The following is a 19,887-nucleotide window of genomic DNA, read 5'->3' as shown; positions in this document are numbered from 1 at the left end:
TGTTGTTGTTGTTATTGTTTTTGCTTATTCGATTTTTTGATGAGCTCTGCCACAGGAGCTGAAGGGAGATTAAAGGGCGGAAAAGTACATAAACACAATGCACAAACCTGAGCCTGTGTGTAAAGCTACTGCACTGGAGCGAATGTGGTTTAGTTCTTGGCACCAGCAGCGTGTTGGAGAATTACAATATGTTGGCATGAGTCTCTAGGTCTCATTGTTCCAGATGAGGGAGTCAGTCTTAAGAGTGTTTGGCACTAAAGGGAAAATGGAGTGAGAGTTATAGGGGACGAACAGGCCCTAAAGAGGCAGGATGCTGCTGTAACAATGGCTGGCACAGTCGGGGAGGGCATTCACTGGTGGGGACTGCCACAGGCATTGATGTGAATAAGCATATGTGAGCGATAGAAGTGAGGGTGAGAAGGAAAAAGCAAACAAATATTTCCAAAAGGTCCTAGTGGCAGAAAGAAGCAAAAGGAACCAAGTTCATGTGGGCTGTTGTTTCTTCCCCCCATTAGGATTGATTTTATCTTTCAGAAAATACATATTAGTCTTTCTGTCAAAGAGATAGAGGACCTGAGTTTGTATTCTGTGATGTTCTGTGATAAAATATTCTGTATTTTGTGGTTAGGTGATGTCAGGCAGAGCATCTTTCTGAACCATAGCTGCTTCATCTGCAGAACAAATAAAATAATTCTCTCTACATCCCTGACAACTCTGTTGTGTCTGACAGCCTTCTGTAAGCCGGAATGCTATGCAAATAACATTTATTGTTAACTTTCATGCTTATTTTCGTATAGGGAGCCCTACTTTCTATTTGGAAGGCAATTATGATCCTCTAGTAGTTAAGTGAAACAAATTTCAGCAGAGGACAGTCCCAGGAGAATTTTTTAAATGTTTATTTATTGATTTTTATTTGAGAGACAGGGAGTAAGAGAGTGTGTATTTCCGTCTGTTGATTCACTCAGAAAAGACCCCTGATAAGTGAGTCTGTGCTAAAGTAGGAGCTAGGAGCTACATTCAGGTGTCTCCTGTGGAGGAGAGGAAGCCAGCTACTTCAGCTAGAACTGCTCCCTTCCAGGGTCCGCGTTAGTAGGAAGCTGGAACCAGGAACTGCCACGAGACAAGAGATAGGAACACCAACTGGTGTCTTAACACTGAACCAAATGCCTGACCCAAAAGGATTATTAGAAAGTGTGTAAATGAGGGCCCGGCGCAATGGCTCAGTGGCTACGTCCCTACCTTGCATGTGCTGGGATCCCAGTGCACACTGGTTCCTGTCCTGGCTACTCCACCTCCCATGAAGCCTTGAGACCCTGCACCTGTGTGGGAGACCTGGAACAGGCTTTTGGCTCCTGGCTTTGGGTCAACTGAGCTCTGACCAGGCAATTGCAGGCACTTGGGGAGTGAACCAGTAGACAGAATCATTCTCTTTGTCATTTTCTGTGTAGATCTGTCTCTCCAATGAAAAAGAAATAAAATAAAATTTAAAATAAACTTTAAAATATCAGGGCAAGGCAGAATAGAGGGGAAGACATCAGCTTTAGAAAAGTGTGTAAATGAAAACCATGGTGTGTGTTAACATGAAAAAGTATTTGAATGATTACGTGTAACTGTGTACACATCCCATGTACAAAGCAGACTTTGTGTTTTAAAAACTATTTTCAAAAATGACATAATAGATAACTGCAGCTTGTTCTCTAAATAGTGAAGCAGTGCTTATGTAATTGTGTGGAATTTCACTGTATTTGCACATTAATGAGCCAGATGTATTGTAAATATTGGAATTTTGCCTTTGGTGTTACAAATCTCTAATTTCTAATTGTGAGCTGTCCATGTGAGTTTTACTGGGCTTTATTTGTTTGTTTGTACTTTAGAAATTCAGCTAGTGCTGCATGTCCATTCCTATGAGATCATTTCTTCAGGAACTTCGAATGGAAACCAACTGACACCATAGGGACCTGGGGGTGACCTGGGGGTGACTGGCTGGAAGCTGTGGTTTTGACAGATTCAGACAGAAGGCTGAATTGTGAGCAGTAATCTGCTCTTCCGGCCATTCTGTCTGTCATGCCTACTTTAGCTATCCAGGGTCAAAGTCATGATGGGAACTCAGAGTTTGACTTTTGGTACAGTTTTCCTAACATTTCCTAAGTAAAACGAACCATTCTATTGTGTATTTCGGCTCTGTGGTCATTGTTTGTGAGTACTTAGTGTAGAGTTCTGAAGTGCCAAGTCATGCAGTTGGACCACAGTCTGAGCTTAGTAAGGACTATAAAATACTTGGCCCTTCAGTCCTATGGTTGCTGCTCATCCCTGTGTATCTGTCTGGAAAGTTGAATTTTTTTTTTGTTTCAAAACTTCATTTCATCTGTCCAGTAGAGTTCTTCTTACTAGCTAGGGTTATTTCCAGAAGTAAAATGAGAGAGAGAAAAAAAAAAAACTCTGGAAATAGTAGAGATTTAAGATACAGAAGACTTAATGTAGCTCCATATTGGCCATATTGTATATCATCTTAAGCTTGGTTCTGTAAATGTTAAAACAGATACATCTACATTGAAATGAGAGGGTTGCTGTAAAAAAAAGGTTTAGATGCCAAGTCAAGTAGCCAGTACTCAGTTTGCCCTTTAGTCCTCAAAGAGAAGCAACCATTATCATTTTCTTGCTAGTATATGAGATAGGAATTTGTAGGATAAACACAGTTAAAAACCTCCATCTGCCCATTAGATTTTGTGAAATCTGGTTTTTCTTAGGTTTGCTTTTTGTGATATATAAACATGCCTTTACTCTTGAGTTGGCTGCTAGAATTAAATGGGGGGACTACACGTAAAAACATCTAGTCCTTTGGTAAATAGATCACTCAGTAAATAACTTTCCAGTCTGAATTTCAAGAATATTCCTCATCTGAGCCACAAGAGTTGGTATCTGTACTCATCCACAGACGACAACCTGACATTCAATAGGTTTCTGATTTGTAATTTTGTGAAGAGCTTGATTTGCAAGAAGATCTTCATTCTTCTGTAGTATGTATATAAAAAAAAAAAAGGTAGTTTTGAAAAATGACTTTGTATACTTTATGCTAGTTAATAAAGAGACCAGGAATGCTGTACAGGTTTCGGAAAGCTTGTGGCGGTTTCTTTAAGTCTGCGACTTGGACAGAAGGGTTCTGTTTCTTTGGGCACACACTACAGTGAATATTTTGTCTAGCTGCAGGGGAAAAGCTTTGTGGTGGACTTTGTAGACAATAGCCTTCAAAGTGAAATGGGCTGCTTTCCGTGCGGGGAGGTTCAGGGCCCTATTGTTAGTGCACAATGGATTTCTATCTCTGCATTCCTGCTTTGCAAAGGTTTGTTAGCTTTTAATGACTGACAGTGCTCTGTTGCCAGTAGCGGATTGGCTGTGCCCTGTTTACATGCTACTCAAGAATTTTTGTAGAGTGCTGGAAAAAAGAAACAGCGATGTTTGTTTGACCCACTCTGATAAGGTTTAAGAAATGATTTCACTCACAAAGTGTTTCTGGGAATGTTGAAAGACTGGAAACCCTGGCAGAAAGTATTTTAAAGAAACTTTGAAAGCCTCACTGAGCAGAAATATTGATTACAGAATGAAGATATTTACTCTTTTTTTTTTTTTTTTACTCCCGGGGTTGCTGGTCCCATTTTCAAAACAATATGAGACATACATGGGGTTATTTTAACAAAAAGGAAAAGGAAAAATGTCAAGTATTTTTTTTTTTCTTAAATGTGGAAAAAGGGAGAAATGTTATCACAAAGGGCACAAAAATACATTTCACACATTCCATTGGTGCATTTGCACACGGAGGCAGTGGTCTGTGCGTGGATATTCGCACCAAATGTGTATTCTTTGTAACACCGCAGGCAACCACTGCTTTTCACCATTTCGTTTCTGCTAAGTTTTTTTGACATGAGAAAGAATTACTCCATATTTTGCTTTTTTTTTTTCTTTCCGCCAAGGCAGGTTTTCCCTCTGCATTGTGGAAAACTTCATATGGACCTTGTGTTTGTAATAGTTGATCACTATTATATGTAATCCTGGGAAGGAACACAAGAAGAAAAATAAGCAGCATTGTCCAAAGTTGTTGACAAAGAATTGCATGTTGCTGTGGAGGGGAATTAACCAGTTCCTAATAATCTTACTGTCTCCAGGACAGTCCTGTTGATAAGTTAACACGTACTCTCTTTATACTCCTTGCGGGGGAGGGGGCGAGAAAACGCCTGAACAAACAAGGATCCACGCAAACGCCACTGCAGAGAGTGGCAGTGTGTGTCTTAGATGCAAATAATAAGTGTGCGTATTGTTATTTAGATGACACATACTGGGACACTTATCTTTCAGTACACTCCATTTTCTGACTGAATGCAGTGCTAATCGTGGGATTGAAAGGCATTGTAATTGTGTACCCATCTAAAGGCTGACAAGAATATACAATTATATTGTTTGGAACTGAGTTTCATGTTTAGGAGTTTTATTAGCATTTATATTTACTTATACATTAAAACGCAACACAAAAGGGGAGGTCAAAGCCCCTGTGATACAGAGAAGCAAGTACCTTGCTCTCTAAAATGTGTCGTATCTACAATACAGGAGATTGTATAAAATGTGATGTGAATCTAAAATAAGCAAATAATAGGGTTCCATTATAAGCATTCCTCACTTCCCTAGATTTTGCATTCTTTTTCAAAGCTGCTTTTATACTAACTTTTTTTTATTAATATTGTAACATTCGTGGTACTGGCAACTTTTGCCACAGTGTGCTACCACCACGCGATGTTAAACACATATTATAAAGTGGATGTAATTGTAAACACACAGAGGGATATAATTACATGTAGCAGATTTAAGAGCTAATTCTTTGCCTTTTTTAACTCTGCATTTTATCAACATAATTATTTTTGACTGCAGACTAACACTCTGAAATTGACAAGCTCCTATTATAGCAAGAATTTGTTCACCAAATTGAAAAACAATGAACTGCAGGTTTATATGCACCCATTGTCATAAAGAATTAGTATGGCTTTGTTCTGCAAGAGGAAAAAGCTAATGATTTTGAAACAGCAGGTGACACAACACATTCTTTTTTTTTCTCTCCTCCCCTGTTATCAGTTTGTTGATGAAGTCATTATGAACTGGGGCCAGGGTAGAGGTGGCCTTATTGTCAACAGATAGGCTTTTAATGAACATCTATGTAAAGATGGTCCTGTTGATTTTATTACTGTTTTGTTTTGTTTTTCTCTACTTAGAAACCCCCAGTATTGAAAAGCTACTCTCAAAGGACTGGAAGGACAAGCTTCTTGCCATGGGATCAGGGAACTTTGGTGAAATCAAAGGTAATACATGTGTCCTGAGTTTGACCCCAAATGTACCAAAACAGTGTTTGGAAATATGAGTGAGAATTCATTCCTTCTAACCCCTTCCAGCTTCTGCTTTGCACGAGTGCCTTTGCGTCTCTTCTGTCTGTTCTGGAAGAGAATGTGTCAGGGTTGTTGGTGTCTCCTGTTGTTCATGGATGTGCCTTCCAGAATCAGGAACATGCTGCTGTTAGCAGAGTAACACCAGTGTGTCTTCCATGTGGCTTTCACGCTCATTGTTTAAAAAAAGTAAATGATTTCCTAAAAATGACCGTACCCATGGCAAACTTTTATTAAACTGTGTCTTTCAGATGACGTTATACATTCTCTATTTGCGAAGTGGTTATGCGCATTTTTGCACATGTGAAAACCAAAAATGAATGGAGAAGGTATAATCCTAGATTGTTTTGTGCCAATTAATGTTACATTTTTGCTTGGTTCCACCTAGGTTGGTAATTGTACACAACTAAGAAAAAGTCTACATGGGTTACAGAAGAGACTGAATATTCGTAACTTAAGTACATTTCTGTTAGGACAAGAAGAGAAGCTTTGATTTCCTCATAAAATATAGTAGCAAATGATCATTTCAAATAATTTAAGTGTGTGTTCTCAGGGCTTGATGGGTAATCTTTGAATTTTCTATTTCTGGTCAGCAGGACATTAAATGAGTCAAAGTTTGAAAATAGGGTTAATCTTGAGAAAATCAAACTACTCCGTTATCAATATTAAAATACGTTATTACATATTACTGTGTATATTTTTAGTGGATGCTGAGTATATATACAAAAAGCACCAGATTTATATTAATATACATGTAGAAATATGTACAAAAGAGCTTCTTTTGGGTATGTGTGTGTGCCAGTGTCCTCGCAGAGAGAAGCAAAGGTCTCTAGTACATCAGAATTATCTGGAAAAAAGGCAACTCCTCATTCTCCTCAAGTGTTTGACCTACATGGCAGCAGAACCCAGGTATTTGGAAACTTCCAGAAAAACGTTTGCCTGAATGGCTCATTTTTCATTCAGATATCTTAGAGTTACAGGAATAAGAGATCTCCAACAAGTTCATGAAAACAGGAGTGTTATGAAAAACACTTTGCATGAGTTAAAAAATTTTTTGCATCACTGTAAATGTATCACATTTTCCACAAAATTTTAGAAACACTTTGATTTTCAGGCTGTGAAAGGTGGAAGAACAAATGGGTTAAAAAATAAATCACTCACCAAAATCTATATTGGAAGCAGATTCTGACTCACAGTAGTCAGTGGTGCCTCCTTAAAAGAGCTTGAAGGCAAAGTTGGGGAGAATGGAGAAGTACCACTTTCTGGAGACTGCAGACCCTTTCTGCTATTTTGAGGGATTTAAACCCATTTGCACCCAAGGCATAGGATGTATTCTGTAAGGCCCTTTCTTCTCCCTGGCCAAGGTAATAACTAAAAGCATAGCATAGAAGACTGCCTGTTGCAAGCCTTGTGATCTGATTCCATTGGAGGACAAACATTTTTTCCCTCCCTAGTTCTCCCTTCACAAGTCGGACTTAAAAGCAGCAACAGCAGTGATGATAAGCTTGGAGGAAAGAAGCTCAGCTGTCCTTTCAGGCTTGCCTGGGGGGTAGTTTAGGGAGCTACAGTGCAATCACAAAAGAAGTTTCTGTCTTTAATTTCAAGTTTTTTAAGCTTCACATTCAGAGCCCAAGTTTAGTTATTGTCCTCTGGTTCTATTTAAAAAAAAAAAAAGGGCTGTTTTCTGCTGCATTTTAAAAGCAACACAGATCTCTCTTCAGTTGGGCGGGAGGGTGGGCATGGTTATTAGGTGGTTGGCTCAGGTTTGGCAGTCAACTGGGAAAACAGCGCTGGTTGCTCTGCCTGCCTGACCCGGGACAGTTGCAATGACTCTCCATTGTTCTGAGGTGGCTAGGAAGCAGAGAGCGGACAATAGTAAGCCACCCTCTGGGCTTAATTGTGTTTGACTTCAAGGTGCTTGGGGGGTCAGGCACAAAGATGAGGCAGTGGCCAGGAATGTCATTTTCATACCACCTCAGAAGTCCTCGGAAGAATGGCTGGCTTGTTTGCTCGGCCACTTTTCACCAGCCAATAAAGGTGTCAGGAGTTTTGCTTCTTGTTTTTTGGGCTAGAAGTGTGTGATTTGAGAAGTCAGAAAATAGGAGGTTGTTCATGATGAAGGTTAGAGCACTTAGCAATGGTCGTTTAAATTAACATATTGGAGTAGCTCTTCGTACAGTTTATAGCATGTACAGTGTTTTCTGGTGGATGGAAACTTCTCTCCACTGTCCCTGGTCAGTTGTCTTCTGATTTCTGGATTAGTATAAGGAAAATGGAACATGTGTGTGTTTGTGTGGCTTCTTTGAAAGTTTCAGATTATAGCCAAGTGACAGTGGGCTCCATTCGAAAGTGCTCGTTTTAGCTCACAGTCACTGCGTTACTTTCAGAGGGTTTTCAACAGAAAGGGAATGGTATCTTTGAAAAATTTAGAGAGGCATTACATTAATATTTAAAAAGTAAAAAATGATAAATATTTAAAATAGGAATAAATAGCTTTTGAAGTGGGTAGTTTAGCTATCAGTGAACAGTTGTCATACTCGCTTAAAGTCAATCTCAGTTTTTTTTTTTAAAGAAACAATGCAAGATGATAAAGGTTACCCACTTCTAACTGCGTGAGATTATTTTTCATGTTAGACGATTTTGCCTGTTAGGATTTATGCCATTTTATGCTCTGGTTCTTCATCAATGTGAAGTAATGAAGTTTTACATTTACATTGTAAACAGCCCTCTAAAGACCACACCGGAAAGGGCACGAGATCCAGTTTCATAGAACAACAACAGTTTTTAAAAAAACCTCAAAACTTAAAAGCCCTGCTACCAATAAACAATCAATATATGCTATAGACTGATTAGCTGCCTGAAAGAATTGTTCACTTCTTCTTTTTGAAGCAGCCATCTCCTGTGGCTGGCCACTGTACAGAGCTTTCTCTCTGTGGCAGAGCTGAGCTAGTGGGCCGCGGTGGTGTGGGAGTGAGGAGGAGCAGCTTTGGTAGCCTCGTGGTGCCACGCACACTGTTTCAGCTGGCATGGAATTCCATTCACCCAAGGATCCCAGATCGTTTGATTCTCTTGCAAAGTTACTGCAAAATTTGTATTTTGCTGACTGTGTTTATTTGTAGACTTATATCACAAATTCCTGCATGTGGAATGTTGGCATTATTTCTGGCTTGGTGAGGTGAGCATAGCTGGGTGTTTTACAGGTGGTTCTCTGAGCAGGTCACTCAGAAAAGTCTATATCCGGTTGTCTTTCTGCTCACCTAGATTGAAGATTTGGTGCTGCTTTTATTTCTTTGCAAGGCAGAAAAACAGACAGATTTCCTGTCCCCTGTCTCATTCCGGCTCAAATGCCTCCAACGTTAGCAAGGTCCACAGTAACAAAAACCTGGAGTGCAGGGGTGGAGCAGATGTCTGAGCTCAGACCCTCCGTTATGACTTGCCAGCATCCACACTGATGACATAACCAACAAGGCCAAAGAAAGTCCAAAGGAAAACTGCCCCTGCCCTCCAGGAATGCCTTTAGAGCCTGTGTTGTGTCCACTTGTTATCTCTTGGGGGGGAGACCCTTGAGCCCTGGTCACAGAGCATCAGTTTAAACACACAGTCTTATGTCCGGTATTTGAGCAAGCATTTCCTCTATCTAACGTAAGAACAAGGATGAACTGTTAGTGATTATCATTTTTATTCATTCTACAAAAAATAAAGGCAAACAGCAGACAGATCTAGAACTGCCAGTAACAGATTCAAGGGAAGAGCCTATCTGCCTTTCAGAGCCCGTGGGCTACAGATGTGGGCCACGTAGATAGATGCACGAGAAGTAAAATTACTTAGGTGAGAAGTAAAATTTTGAGACAGAAGTGTTACTGATTCAGTATACAGAGAGAAAGATTTTGTTTCACTAACATTCAGTGATTTGGAAGCATGTAAGCTGTCTTGGAATAGCTGTGAGATCCCAGGTTTAAAAAAAAAATCTAGCAAGCAAAACTTGGAGATTTGTAAGTTTAAAATGTGGATATTAAAGTTTTGTATTAAAGGTTTGTATCATTTTGAAACTTGTTCTAAACCTGTTCTTTACATGCAGTAGCTAGGAAGCGTAGGGTTTGGTTATAGTACCTGTTTAACTGCTGCATTTGCACAGGCACCCGAAGCATGCCCGTCTGTACCTTTGTGCAAAGGGGTTGGAAATGTTGGTTGTTTTCTGTGAGAACTGTAGGATCTGGAATTTGTTCAGTGCAGGAGTCAGCCATACGGAAGGTGTATAACATGCAGGCATTTACTTCTAAATAAAGTGAATGTTGAATGTTTGTCGTCTACCGAGCTTGTGTTACAACTCCTCTGTAGTGGCTTGTGAGTAATGCTTTTACTTTTTTGTTAAAAGTACTTCGCAAGAACTAAAGACGGCTGGTACATGGAATGTAGATTTTAAAATACTTTTGGCAGTGTCTGTAAAAGCAACAAGTGATTTTTTCTTTAAAGCAGGCAGTTGCTTTTTCTCAGGAATCCAGTGGCCTCATGCTAGTGCATAAGCACAGCTGTGATGGAAAGAGAACAGAAGGCACTGGATCTCAATCGATCTGTATATTGATGTTCTGGTCATTCGATTAGTTAGTTTTACATGCTCTGTACTGAGTACATGCACAGCAGTTGCTAAATGACATGTTTTAAACCCAATATGAAACACTCCATTTTTACATATTTATTGTGGGGTTGATATGGTATTTGAAAAAAAATGTTCGCAAAGTTTTTCTCATTTAAAAAGGTTTTCCTACATTTTAAAGGTGCTCATTTGCTTGAGAGGCATCAAGACCCTAAAACTATGGGAGGATGGGCATTGTGGCACAGTGGGGTAAGCCTCCTTGCAGAGAACCCACATTCCATCTAAAAGTGCCAGAGTTCCAGTCCTGGCCCTGCTTCCAGTGTTACCTTCCTGCTGGTGTGCATCTTGGGAGGTAGTGAGTGATGTCCCAAATGCTTTGGATCCTGCCATCATTGGGAGGAATCCTACAATAGTGTTCTGAGATCCTGCCTATAGCAAGGCTCAGCTCCGGCTGCTTTGGGCATTTGGGGAGTAAACCAGTGAATGGACGTTTCTCTCTCTCTCTCTCTTGCTCTCTTTCTCTCGCTCTCTTTCTCTCGCTCTCTCTCCCTCCTTCATATATGTGGAAGTATGTTTTCATTACAGCTATGGCCTCCAAAGCTTTTTATGATTCAGTCATGGCATAATATGGTTAACCTTAAGCCTTTCCCTGGGTTATACTAACATTTATAAAGGAAGCAAGTATGGTGTGGTCAAAATGATATGGTAGTTTATGACCTTGTGAAAAGCAGGTTACCTCTTTTGATTATTTCCTCATGTAGCAATCATGTACATTATTATGTAGTGCATATCACTTAATATCTTCCCACAGAAGCTTCAGCATGTTCCTTATAAAATGGTTGTGACAAAATCATTTTATTTTGAGAGATTAATATTCCCTAAAGCACATGTTAGTTTCCACACAGGGAGGATTTCAAGCTACATCTGCCTATTTTAACCCCTGTGCTTTTTACGTGATGCATGGAAGTCTGGCTGTAATAAAATTAGACTGTCTCATCCCTCAAGCCTGTGGGAACACTTTTGGATCAAGAACCTCTAGTTTGCAACCAAGATGTTTTCTGCTTGAATCGTGGTCCTTTTCACAGACACTGAAACTGCAGTCTCCTTCAAAAGATAAAGGAAAAAAGTACATGACACTGGAAGGTATTTTATAGAGCAATGCTTTTATAAAAAGGTAACAGGAGTGGCCATTGCTTTCACGTTAAGAAATGGTAATGGATGCATCTTTTTCACAGCATCCCAGAAGGAAAGCGTTCAGCTATGAGTCACACTGATAAAGAGCATTACTTGTGAATGTTTTTTTTTTTCACTCCTGTGGCACTTACACTTAAAATCAAAACCTTTGTGTTGTAGACATGCTTAAATCTAAGCCAAAACACGCCTTTCGGGATATTGAAGCAAAGTCACAATGTCGGTTTTTTTTTTCTCACGAAGAAATCCTAGGGGTGAGCTTTCAAGAAAGCCATAAAGTCACCAGTGGGATTACATTCACAGCTCTGCCCCTGGATGCCAGCTTCCTACCAATGCAGGGCTCTGGGAGGCAAGAAGTTGTGTTCAAGTGGTTGAGTCACCTAGGCGAGCTCAGTTGAGTTCCTCGGTCCTGGCTTTCGCTTGTCTCAGTCCTGGCTGTTTCTGGCAGTGAACCCACACATCTTTGATCTTCTTTCTTCCTTTCACATTCTCTCTCCTTCTGAATTTCTGCCTCTGGAATAAAAACAGAAGAAGGCAAGAATACTGCAGTAGGATCAGTGTGCCTAATGACATCAACTAGTTTGGTGTCAGTCACGTCTTAGCTGAGCATCACTGCACTGAGGTTAGTGTTCCTTATGTAATTTTAATTGATTACAGGCTCAGGGAAGAGTATGTGGCAAAAAAATTTTTTTTATCAAGATCTCATTACCTTCTTTCTTGATGAAAATGACCCACTCATAAGTGTTTGCCATTTGGATAATTTAGCAAAATACTCCTTTGAAGAATTGGAAGAATGCTATTTGCGTTCCTCCCTTTTGATGTAGGATCTGCCTCTTCTCTCTTGTCTAATGATAGTGCCACCGAGAGGACCTTTTGTTGTAAACATAGACTAACTTAATTATTACTCATTATGTTCTCAGTTCATTCGGCAGACACATAGAGCTGTCTCCTCGTGTGCTAGCTCTGAATCAGCTTGCTGGGAAATACGAAGAGGTCGGATGCCCGTCTCTTAGAATTTACAATCTAGTGGAGGCTTTTTCGTAGTCCAGGGTTTGTTTGCAGCAAAACATTTTTAGATGTCTCGAGTAGAACACCACTTGAAAATAACTTTTCGAGTAAAACTGTTTCGATTGAGTAAACTCCTTCTCAAGAAATAATGCTGATAGTCTAAGAAATACTGATAACAAAATAAAAAATGCTGGCAAAGATTGAAACAAAAACGACATTTCCGGTGACTTTTTTTTTTTTGAGGGAAAGTGCATCATTAACATACTTTTTAAAATACTAGAAGTTGCTTTCTGGAGTGAGTGTATCTTTTGCTGTCCCTTGAATTGGGTGATAGCTCCGAGTAGTTTTCTTTGATTTTTGAGGATTTGATATTTGATGTCAAGCCTTGCATCTACAATATTAGGTAAATATCAGCCTCTGTGCATTTAAAAATTGTTATGTCTTTGTGTTTGTGTGCATCCCTAAAGGACAAATGCTCCTGAGGGAACCCTGGCACACAGGATTGGTGTTAGTGATGAATCAAGCAACCATCATTAAGTTGATGTATTTCATGCATTCCTTCATTAGTTTTAAGGTGTCTCCGATGTACAGGCATTATTTTATAGATGCTAAAGTTGTGATGCTGAATAAAATTAGTTTACTCTTATCAGAGAGCGTGGGAGATAACTGTAAGTAACTACATCAGTAGGGGGTTCAGTCTCCAGCGCTGCCCTCTATGAACAGTGTAAAAAGCAAGTGAGGCAAAGTCTTGAGTGTGAGAAGGGATGCCTTCTGTCTTTTCAGTGTCCCAAGAGGGACCTCTGAGGGACTGGCCTTTAAGTTACTATCTGGGTGAATCAGAATACGTATATTGATGTATTTGTCGTCTGCTCCATTTAAAGTTAAGCTCTATGAGGACAGGAATACTTTTGGGGCTTGTGTTTAGAACAGTTCCAGATCTAAGAATGGTGTATAACACATAGAAGTTGTTTGGTGATCTCTCTCTCTCTCTCTCTCTCTCTCTCTCTCTCTCTCTCTCTCTCTTTCCCAATCCTCTTCCCCTCTTTAACTGTGTGTGTGGGGGAGGGGAGGGAGGGCCTTCCTGTCACCAGATAGCGCTGTTGCTGTCTTAGTTTGTGATATTCCTATGATCATGCAATGATGAAATATCCCAGTACCACTGTTTCTAGAACATATCCTGCTGGATTGTAGTTCTCAATGGAGGATGATTTTTCTTTGCCAAGATAAATTTGGCCATGAGTGTCTGCAGACATTTGGGGGGATTTTAAGTGGGGGTTGGCGGAAGTCACACTAGCTGTGTCTAGTAGATGAAGACTGGAGGTGCCACCAGAGACAGGTTCTCAGAAAAATAATTATCTGGCCCTAATACCAAGAATGCCAAGGTGGAGATCCACGCTGTACAAGAGTGGTTCTGCTGAGGGAGGCAGTTGAATGCACATGTCCTGGGGTGGGAGCAAGTTTGAATATCAATAGGAAAAAAAAAAAGGCAGATGAGAAATTGGAAAGCAAGGAAGAGTCAAGGGCTATGCCATTCGTGGCTTTAAAATGGCAGGTGTTGCATTTTATCCTGTGTATGTGCAGAGTACAGATGTGATATTACTTGATTGTCACTTCTAAGCAGGCCACTCTGACCATGCTTTCTTTGGAGAGTGGATTTAGTAGGGGAAGAAATGGAAGTAGCCTAAGTGGTCAGGTGATGACTGCAGTAGTCAGGACAGATGACCGTGGCCTCGGTGAGGAGCTCATGGTGGAAATATTAGGTATACTAGGATCAATATGGTTTCTTGTGAAATATATCTGAGACGAGGCAAGCTAAACTGGGGCGCATTGCGTTTTAGGTAAGGTCAGTGCGGATGGAAAGAGCTGTTACTGACACAGGGAGGACTAAAGGCGACTCTTTTCCCTAGCAACCGTTGCCCCATTCTGTCGAGTATTGCCTGTCCTGCATTACCTCTGTGCAACGTACAGAAACAAAAATGACCGCATTGCTTGTAATTATTAGGTAAGGGAAAGAACTGAAACAATGTATTATCCTCCCCCCCAAAATATAGATGTGTTACCTCCATCATTTCTGAACCTTAAAAGATTGCAGAACAAGGATACAAGTAATGGAAACATAAAAAGACCTTGCTTTCAGTTACACACATGCTCACATGTGCACACACACACATACACACACGTGAGCTTGCTGTATGGCTCTCTGAGTCAGGTAGAACTAGTGCGTGCATACAATGCTGTGTGGCTATGGAGTTGCACAGTTGCATGACACTAGGAAATCTGAATCAACGGTAATTCCTCTGTTTGTTTGCAAGCCTTGTGGGATTTCTCCAAGGATCTCCTTCCTATACTTTTTTTTTTTTTTGCTTTAAAAAGTACAAGTTCTTTTTTGACTTGTACTGCTTTATCTAGTTTCACAGATCACCTTGTCTTCTCTGTCCCCTCGGAGATCATCATGAGATACATGATCATTTGGAAATGAAGCCATGGGTCTTGGATCTTGATCTTTGTTTGGTACTTACATAACAGTGGTGGATATTTTTTTTTTCCAAAAAGCTTAAACCCCTTGATACAACTGTCTTGAGCCTAAAATCCCTGTGCGGGTCATGTGAAATAAAACATGTCCCTTTTTCTCTGGGCTGTATGACGTGTCTACACTGAGCAGCTTGAAAGGAGGGAGCCAGTCAATAAGTACTCCAGCCTGGATACCTGCTGCTTACTGTCACCTGTCGTGGATAGCGAGGGTAGAGAAGGGGCTCATTCGCATTTGCTTTTGTCACAACGACCTCTTTCGATTTGGGGAGAGAAAAAGGAAAGCTAATCAAATGAAATTGGCAAATATTATAGAAGAGATTTATACCGAGTATATTACTAGTGAAGGAAACAATAGCCATTGGTAGAAGTCAGAAAAGTCACAAAAAATCCCGGTCTGGATGTATTAGATTATGATGAAGGAATCGTTTAGGGAGGATATGATGAAGGCTGGGCATTCACTTAAGGTGGCGTTAGTGGGTCACTCAGGATGTGAGGGTGATGTGGAAAATTCAGTGTGGCTAGAACGTGGGGTACACAAAGGAAGTAGGAGAGTGGGTAGAACTTGAAAGGGCCTGGTTTGCTTTTCATTCTGCAGCCAGTGAGGAGCACGTAGATGTTCTTAAATGGTGTGAATGATGCATCTGGATTGGTTCTTCAGGAAGAGCATTCTGGTGCCAGTTTAAAGTATGGATTAGGAGGAGGAGGCATGGATGGCAGGGCTTTTTATGAAAAGTTGTAACGACTTTTGGGAGGTTATGGAGAATATGGAGCTGGATACCGGTGGCTCCAACAAGGACTCTGCTTGGATTTGCTTCCTGTCACAATTTGTGAAAAAGAAAATGTTATGGGCGGGCTGATTTGGGACCTTCCTCTTGCTTCACACTTCATATTGAAACATTAACACCTTGAATCCCAAAATGTGAACATATTTAGAGATGTGTTGTTGACAGAGGAATTAAAATGAGATTGCTGTGGTGGACTTTCATCCAAAATGACTTACAAGTTGTCTTAGCAGACAGGCATGTTTGTACACAAACATGTGCAAGGTGAGTGATGTGAGGACACAGAAAGAAGGACCTCGGCAAGCCAATGAGAAAGAGCTAGCACACAGCATTCACTTGGGGTTCTTGGAAGACACTCACCTCTCTGCCACTTGATTTTGAACTTGCACATCAGACTATGAGCTAATAAAGTTCTGTTGCTTGAACTGCCTGGTCTTTGGTTCTTTGTCACAGCAAACCTGGAGAACCAATATAGAAATATCTGGGATCTGTTTAAGCCTGCATTTATAAGGCTACACTGCTTAAGAAAATAGTAACAGCAGTTACTGTGGAAGGGATGCTATGAAGACATCATACGCTATGTAGTTATGTAATTATTGATCATTTGCCATCACGATCCTGAAGAGAGTTTCAATTAACTAAAACTAAAACCAATTTGTTGGGGTGGGGAGGAAGAAATCGCTATGGCTTGTCAGCATACTGCATACAGGAATGGAGTGGTTGGGAGCAAACAGCATGGTACACACCTTTCATAAGAGATTGCCAATTCTAGACCTGGCTCCTAGAACCAGTTCTGGGCCAACAGACATGCTAATAAGAAGATGACGACTCATATATATGAGTTCATGCTGGAGACCTATGAGGAGCTCCTGGCTTCAGCCTCGTTGGCTTGTGGCTGATCTGGTCATTTGAGAAAGGAACTCAAGGATGGATTCTGTCATGTTGCTTTTCAAATAAATCAGTCTTTTAAATGGAGTTGGTTCCAGTAAGTCATTTATGTAAGAAAATTAAAGATACGGTGATGATTTATTTGAGTGTGCAAGTATTTGGGTTATTGGTTGGTAACTGTCTAGAAGACTTGTATCCTATATTTAAATGACTGGCTTTGAATCCTGGCTAGACTCTTGATTCCAGCTTCCTGCTAATGTGCACGCTGGGAGGCAGCAGGTGGTGGTTTCAGTCTTTGGGTTTCTGACCATCACACAGGAGATGTGGATTGGATTCCTGGTTGTTAGGCCAGCACGGTCCCAGTTGTTGGTGGCATGGGAACATGAACTAGTAAATGATGATACCTGTTTTTCTGTCTCTTTCTCTTTGTGTTTCTCTCTGGCTGTCAAAATAGAATTAGTTAATTTTAAAAAATTTAAATGTGGAGTATAAAATTTACAGTGTTAAGTTTGATAGAAATCTTGTTTATAGCTACGTGACTAAGTTAAAAAGAATTTTTTAACCTTTTGGGCACTTAATGCCAAAATGAAATTTGTTAATTTTTGACACTGAATAAAATTTTTTCATATACTGGTGTTACAACAGATTTAAAGTGGATAATGCCGCAGTAACTTTTAATTGGTACTTACACATATTAAAATGAGTTGCATAAAGTTGTGAAATATAAAAATGTGATTAAAAAGTTAAAGGATTTAAAGACCCACCAATACAAATAGCCACTATTAGAGGCTGGTACCTCAGTGTTAAGTGCTAAGTCTCATCCTGTGGTGCTGGCGTCCCACATGGGCCCAGGTTGTGTCCTGGCTACTCTTCTTCCAATTCAACTCCCTACTTATGGCCTAGAAAAGTGGCACAGAAAGGCTCAATTTCGTGAGAACCTGCATCCTTGTGGGATTCCCAGAAGAAGCTCCTGGCTTGAGATTATCCTAGCTCAAACCATGGCAGCCATTTGAGGAGTGAACCAGCAGATGGAAAATTAGGTCTTCTTCTTTTTCTCCCTCTCTCAGTAACTCTTTCCTCAAATAAAAATAAAATCTTTCAAACAGGCCATTATTAATGTGTGAAATAATTTGCTTTTGTCCCTTTTGCCCTACACATATAAATGTGTGCTTGCATTGAGGTATTAACACAAACATTTCTGTCTCACCTTCCACTTACCTTTATTTCAAGAATAGGATCTTGTCCTATTAAAAGTTCCTCAGAAAAATTTGTTAATGAATGCAAAATACTCTACCATATGGATGTTCCATAATTATTTGATTATTCTCATTTGACATTTAGATTGTTTCTAGTATTTCATTTTAAACACTTATTAATATTTATATACATCTCTTTTCATTTTCCTGGGCTGGATTTCTAGAAGTAGGGATAGCTGTGGAAGCTGGTGAACATTCCAAAACTGTGTGTATTGCTATTTCTAGTGTGTATTCCTTGAAATGTGGCACACGTTTACTTCTTTATTAGCAATGAAGAAGATATTCATCTTGTTCTATAGAAATAATTTCTCTATAAAACTGTTCAGGATATATGTAGGTGATTGGATACAGTAAACATGCAGGTGCTATTATTGCATAGTCTTCTATTTTGGTGGAACCCAAGTAGCTGAACTATAATAAATTATTATCATCAATTTGTGGAATACTTGCCGCTAATAAGGCCAACTACTACTGACAAGAACGAAGAGTACAAAGCAAGGATCCTGCCTTCTCTTTGCACAGAATTGTTCTTCTGGATTTTTTTTCTCTGTGCTACATAGAAAATACATGTTTAACTTTTATTTCCATCCAAAATGGGCACATGAAAACTGTAAATCACTAATGGGAGCTACTATTTGCTAAATCAAGCACGTGCTTTTGCAGCATAAATTGGTAGGTGTCAGTGCATTGGGTGAGAAAGGATGACTGAGTTATAACAGATCCTTCTATCTAATTATGTGTACAGGTGACAAACGCCTTAGTCAACGAGTGCTTGTTGTCTCCTGTTGGGAGTGCGTTTTCTCCCTTGGCTCTTCACGGTGCGCGTCTTGTAGTCTTTGTGAGCTTTAAAAGAACAAGTGATGTCGTTTCTGTTTCAGTGAAGAGCAAACATATTTTGGTTTATTACAGAAGTAGTCAACCTGCCTACTTAGATTCATTGGCATTTTAAATATCTCAAATGTACTTTTTTTAAGGATTATTGTGACATCTTTTTCAAATCTTCAGATTTGAGTATAACCTTAGGTGGTCACAATGTGATGTTAGCTTGCTAACCACATCTCATTGTAATTATTTCATAATCACCTCTTAGTGCTCGTATTGGAATATCTTCTCTCTTAGCTCTTTTCTGATTTTGAACATCGCCTCTAAGTGGCATAAAGGGAAACGGTCCGACGCTTGATTGACTAAAAAGACACCCCCCCTACTTTTAAAGTGAAATCTCTGAGATCTGCATTCAAGATTATTTTTCCCAAAAAAGATGGATCATTTCACTGATAATACCTTGACGTCTTACTAATTATGACTATCAACTTTGCATCCTTTTGTCTTACCTCTTAAATTAGATGAAAACTGGAGGCCCGGAACTGTGCTTCAGGTGTCTTTTTCGTTGGTAGCAAGTAGTACCATAGACCAATAAAAGTAGTAGATGGTCATCCAAGGACTTGTATTACTTATTTTTAAAATGAAATTTAAAAGCTCTAAATTATTATCTGTCATAAATTAACCGTATTCAAAATGTTTGCCCATCCTGGTATAAATGGTTGCTATTAGTTTTTGCTGCCGGAGTGAAAATCCGAAAGATGGGTGTGTTTGGATGTGTGAGAGTGGAAGCTCCTGTGAAACTAACTCCCCCAGGACGGAGGCATGGCCTCCGACACGTCACTCTTGCCTGATCGCTCCTGTCTGTTCTGCCGTGTTGTTTTTAGGGACTCCGGAAAGCCTCGCTGAGAAAGAACGGCAGCTCATGGGAATGATCAGTCAGCTGACCAGCCTGCGGGAACAGCTCTTGGCTGCCCACGACGAGCAGAAGAAACTGGCTGCTTCTCAGATTGAGAAACAACGCCAGCAAATGGAGCTAGCCAAGCAGCAGCAGGAGCAGGTGAGTCGGGAGCGGAGGGCCTCTTCCTGCGTGCTGTGTGCGGGTCGCTGTCCCAGGCATGCCAAGATGAAAGTCTCTCCCCTCTTCTCCAGTTGAGCAAATAAGAAGGCAGAAAACAAAGCAAGCGACAAGGTGACTAGATCTGAACAATGTTATTGACACCTTTGGCATCAAGAAACAGAAATGTAGCTTGCATTCCCTGTCAGAAAATCCAAAGTCCTAAATTGCTCCCAATTCAGCAGCTATCTGAGTTTCCACCCAGGATGGCATGGGGGCATCATGCCATACTTGTCCTAGTATAACAAACCACAGTTTAAAATGCAGACATGCTGAA

At 40.2% G+C, this 19,887-nt stretch overlaps 1 protein-coding gene across 3 annotated transcripts in view; it reads left to right on the top strand.

Annotated features, from left to right (window-relative positions):
* Nucleotides 1-19,887, top strand: part of SOX5 (SRY-box transcription factor 5) — a 386,873-nt gene that overhangs the window by 172,117 nt on the left and 194,869 nt on the right. For all 3 annotated transcript variants that reach the window (XM_040967762.1, XM_040967768.1, XM_040967777.1), the window contains 2 exons: nt 5,256-5,342; nt 19,381-19,553. In XM_040967762.1, the coding sequence (XP_040823696.1) occupies nt 5,256-5,342; nt 19,381-19,553 (260 nt within the window). The remainder of the gene's footprint in view (nt 1-5,255; nt 5,343-19,380; nt 19,554-19,887) is intronic.

This window comes from Ochotona curzoniae, unplaced genomic scaffold, assembly GCF_017591425.1.
Source record: "Ochotona curzoniae isolate NIBS_2020 unplaced genomic scaffold, NIBS_Ocur_1.0 contig_1482, whole genome shotgun sequence".
Lineage (NCBI taxonomy): Eukaryota > Metazoa > Chordata > Mammalia > Lagomorpha > Ochotonidae > Ochotona > Ochotona curzoniae.
The sequence above is the reverse complement of the archived record's forward strand: the minus strand, read 5'-3'. Positions and strand labels throughout refer to the sequence as shown.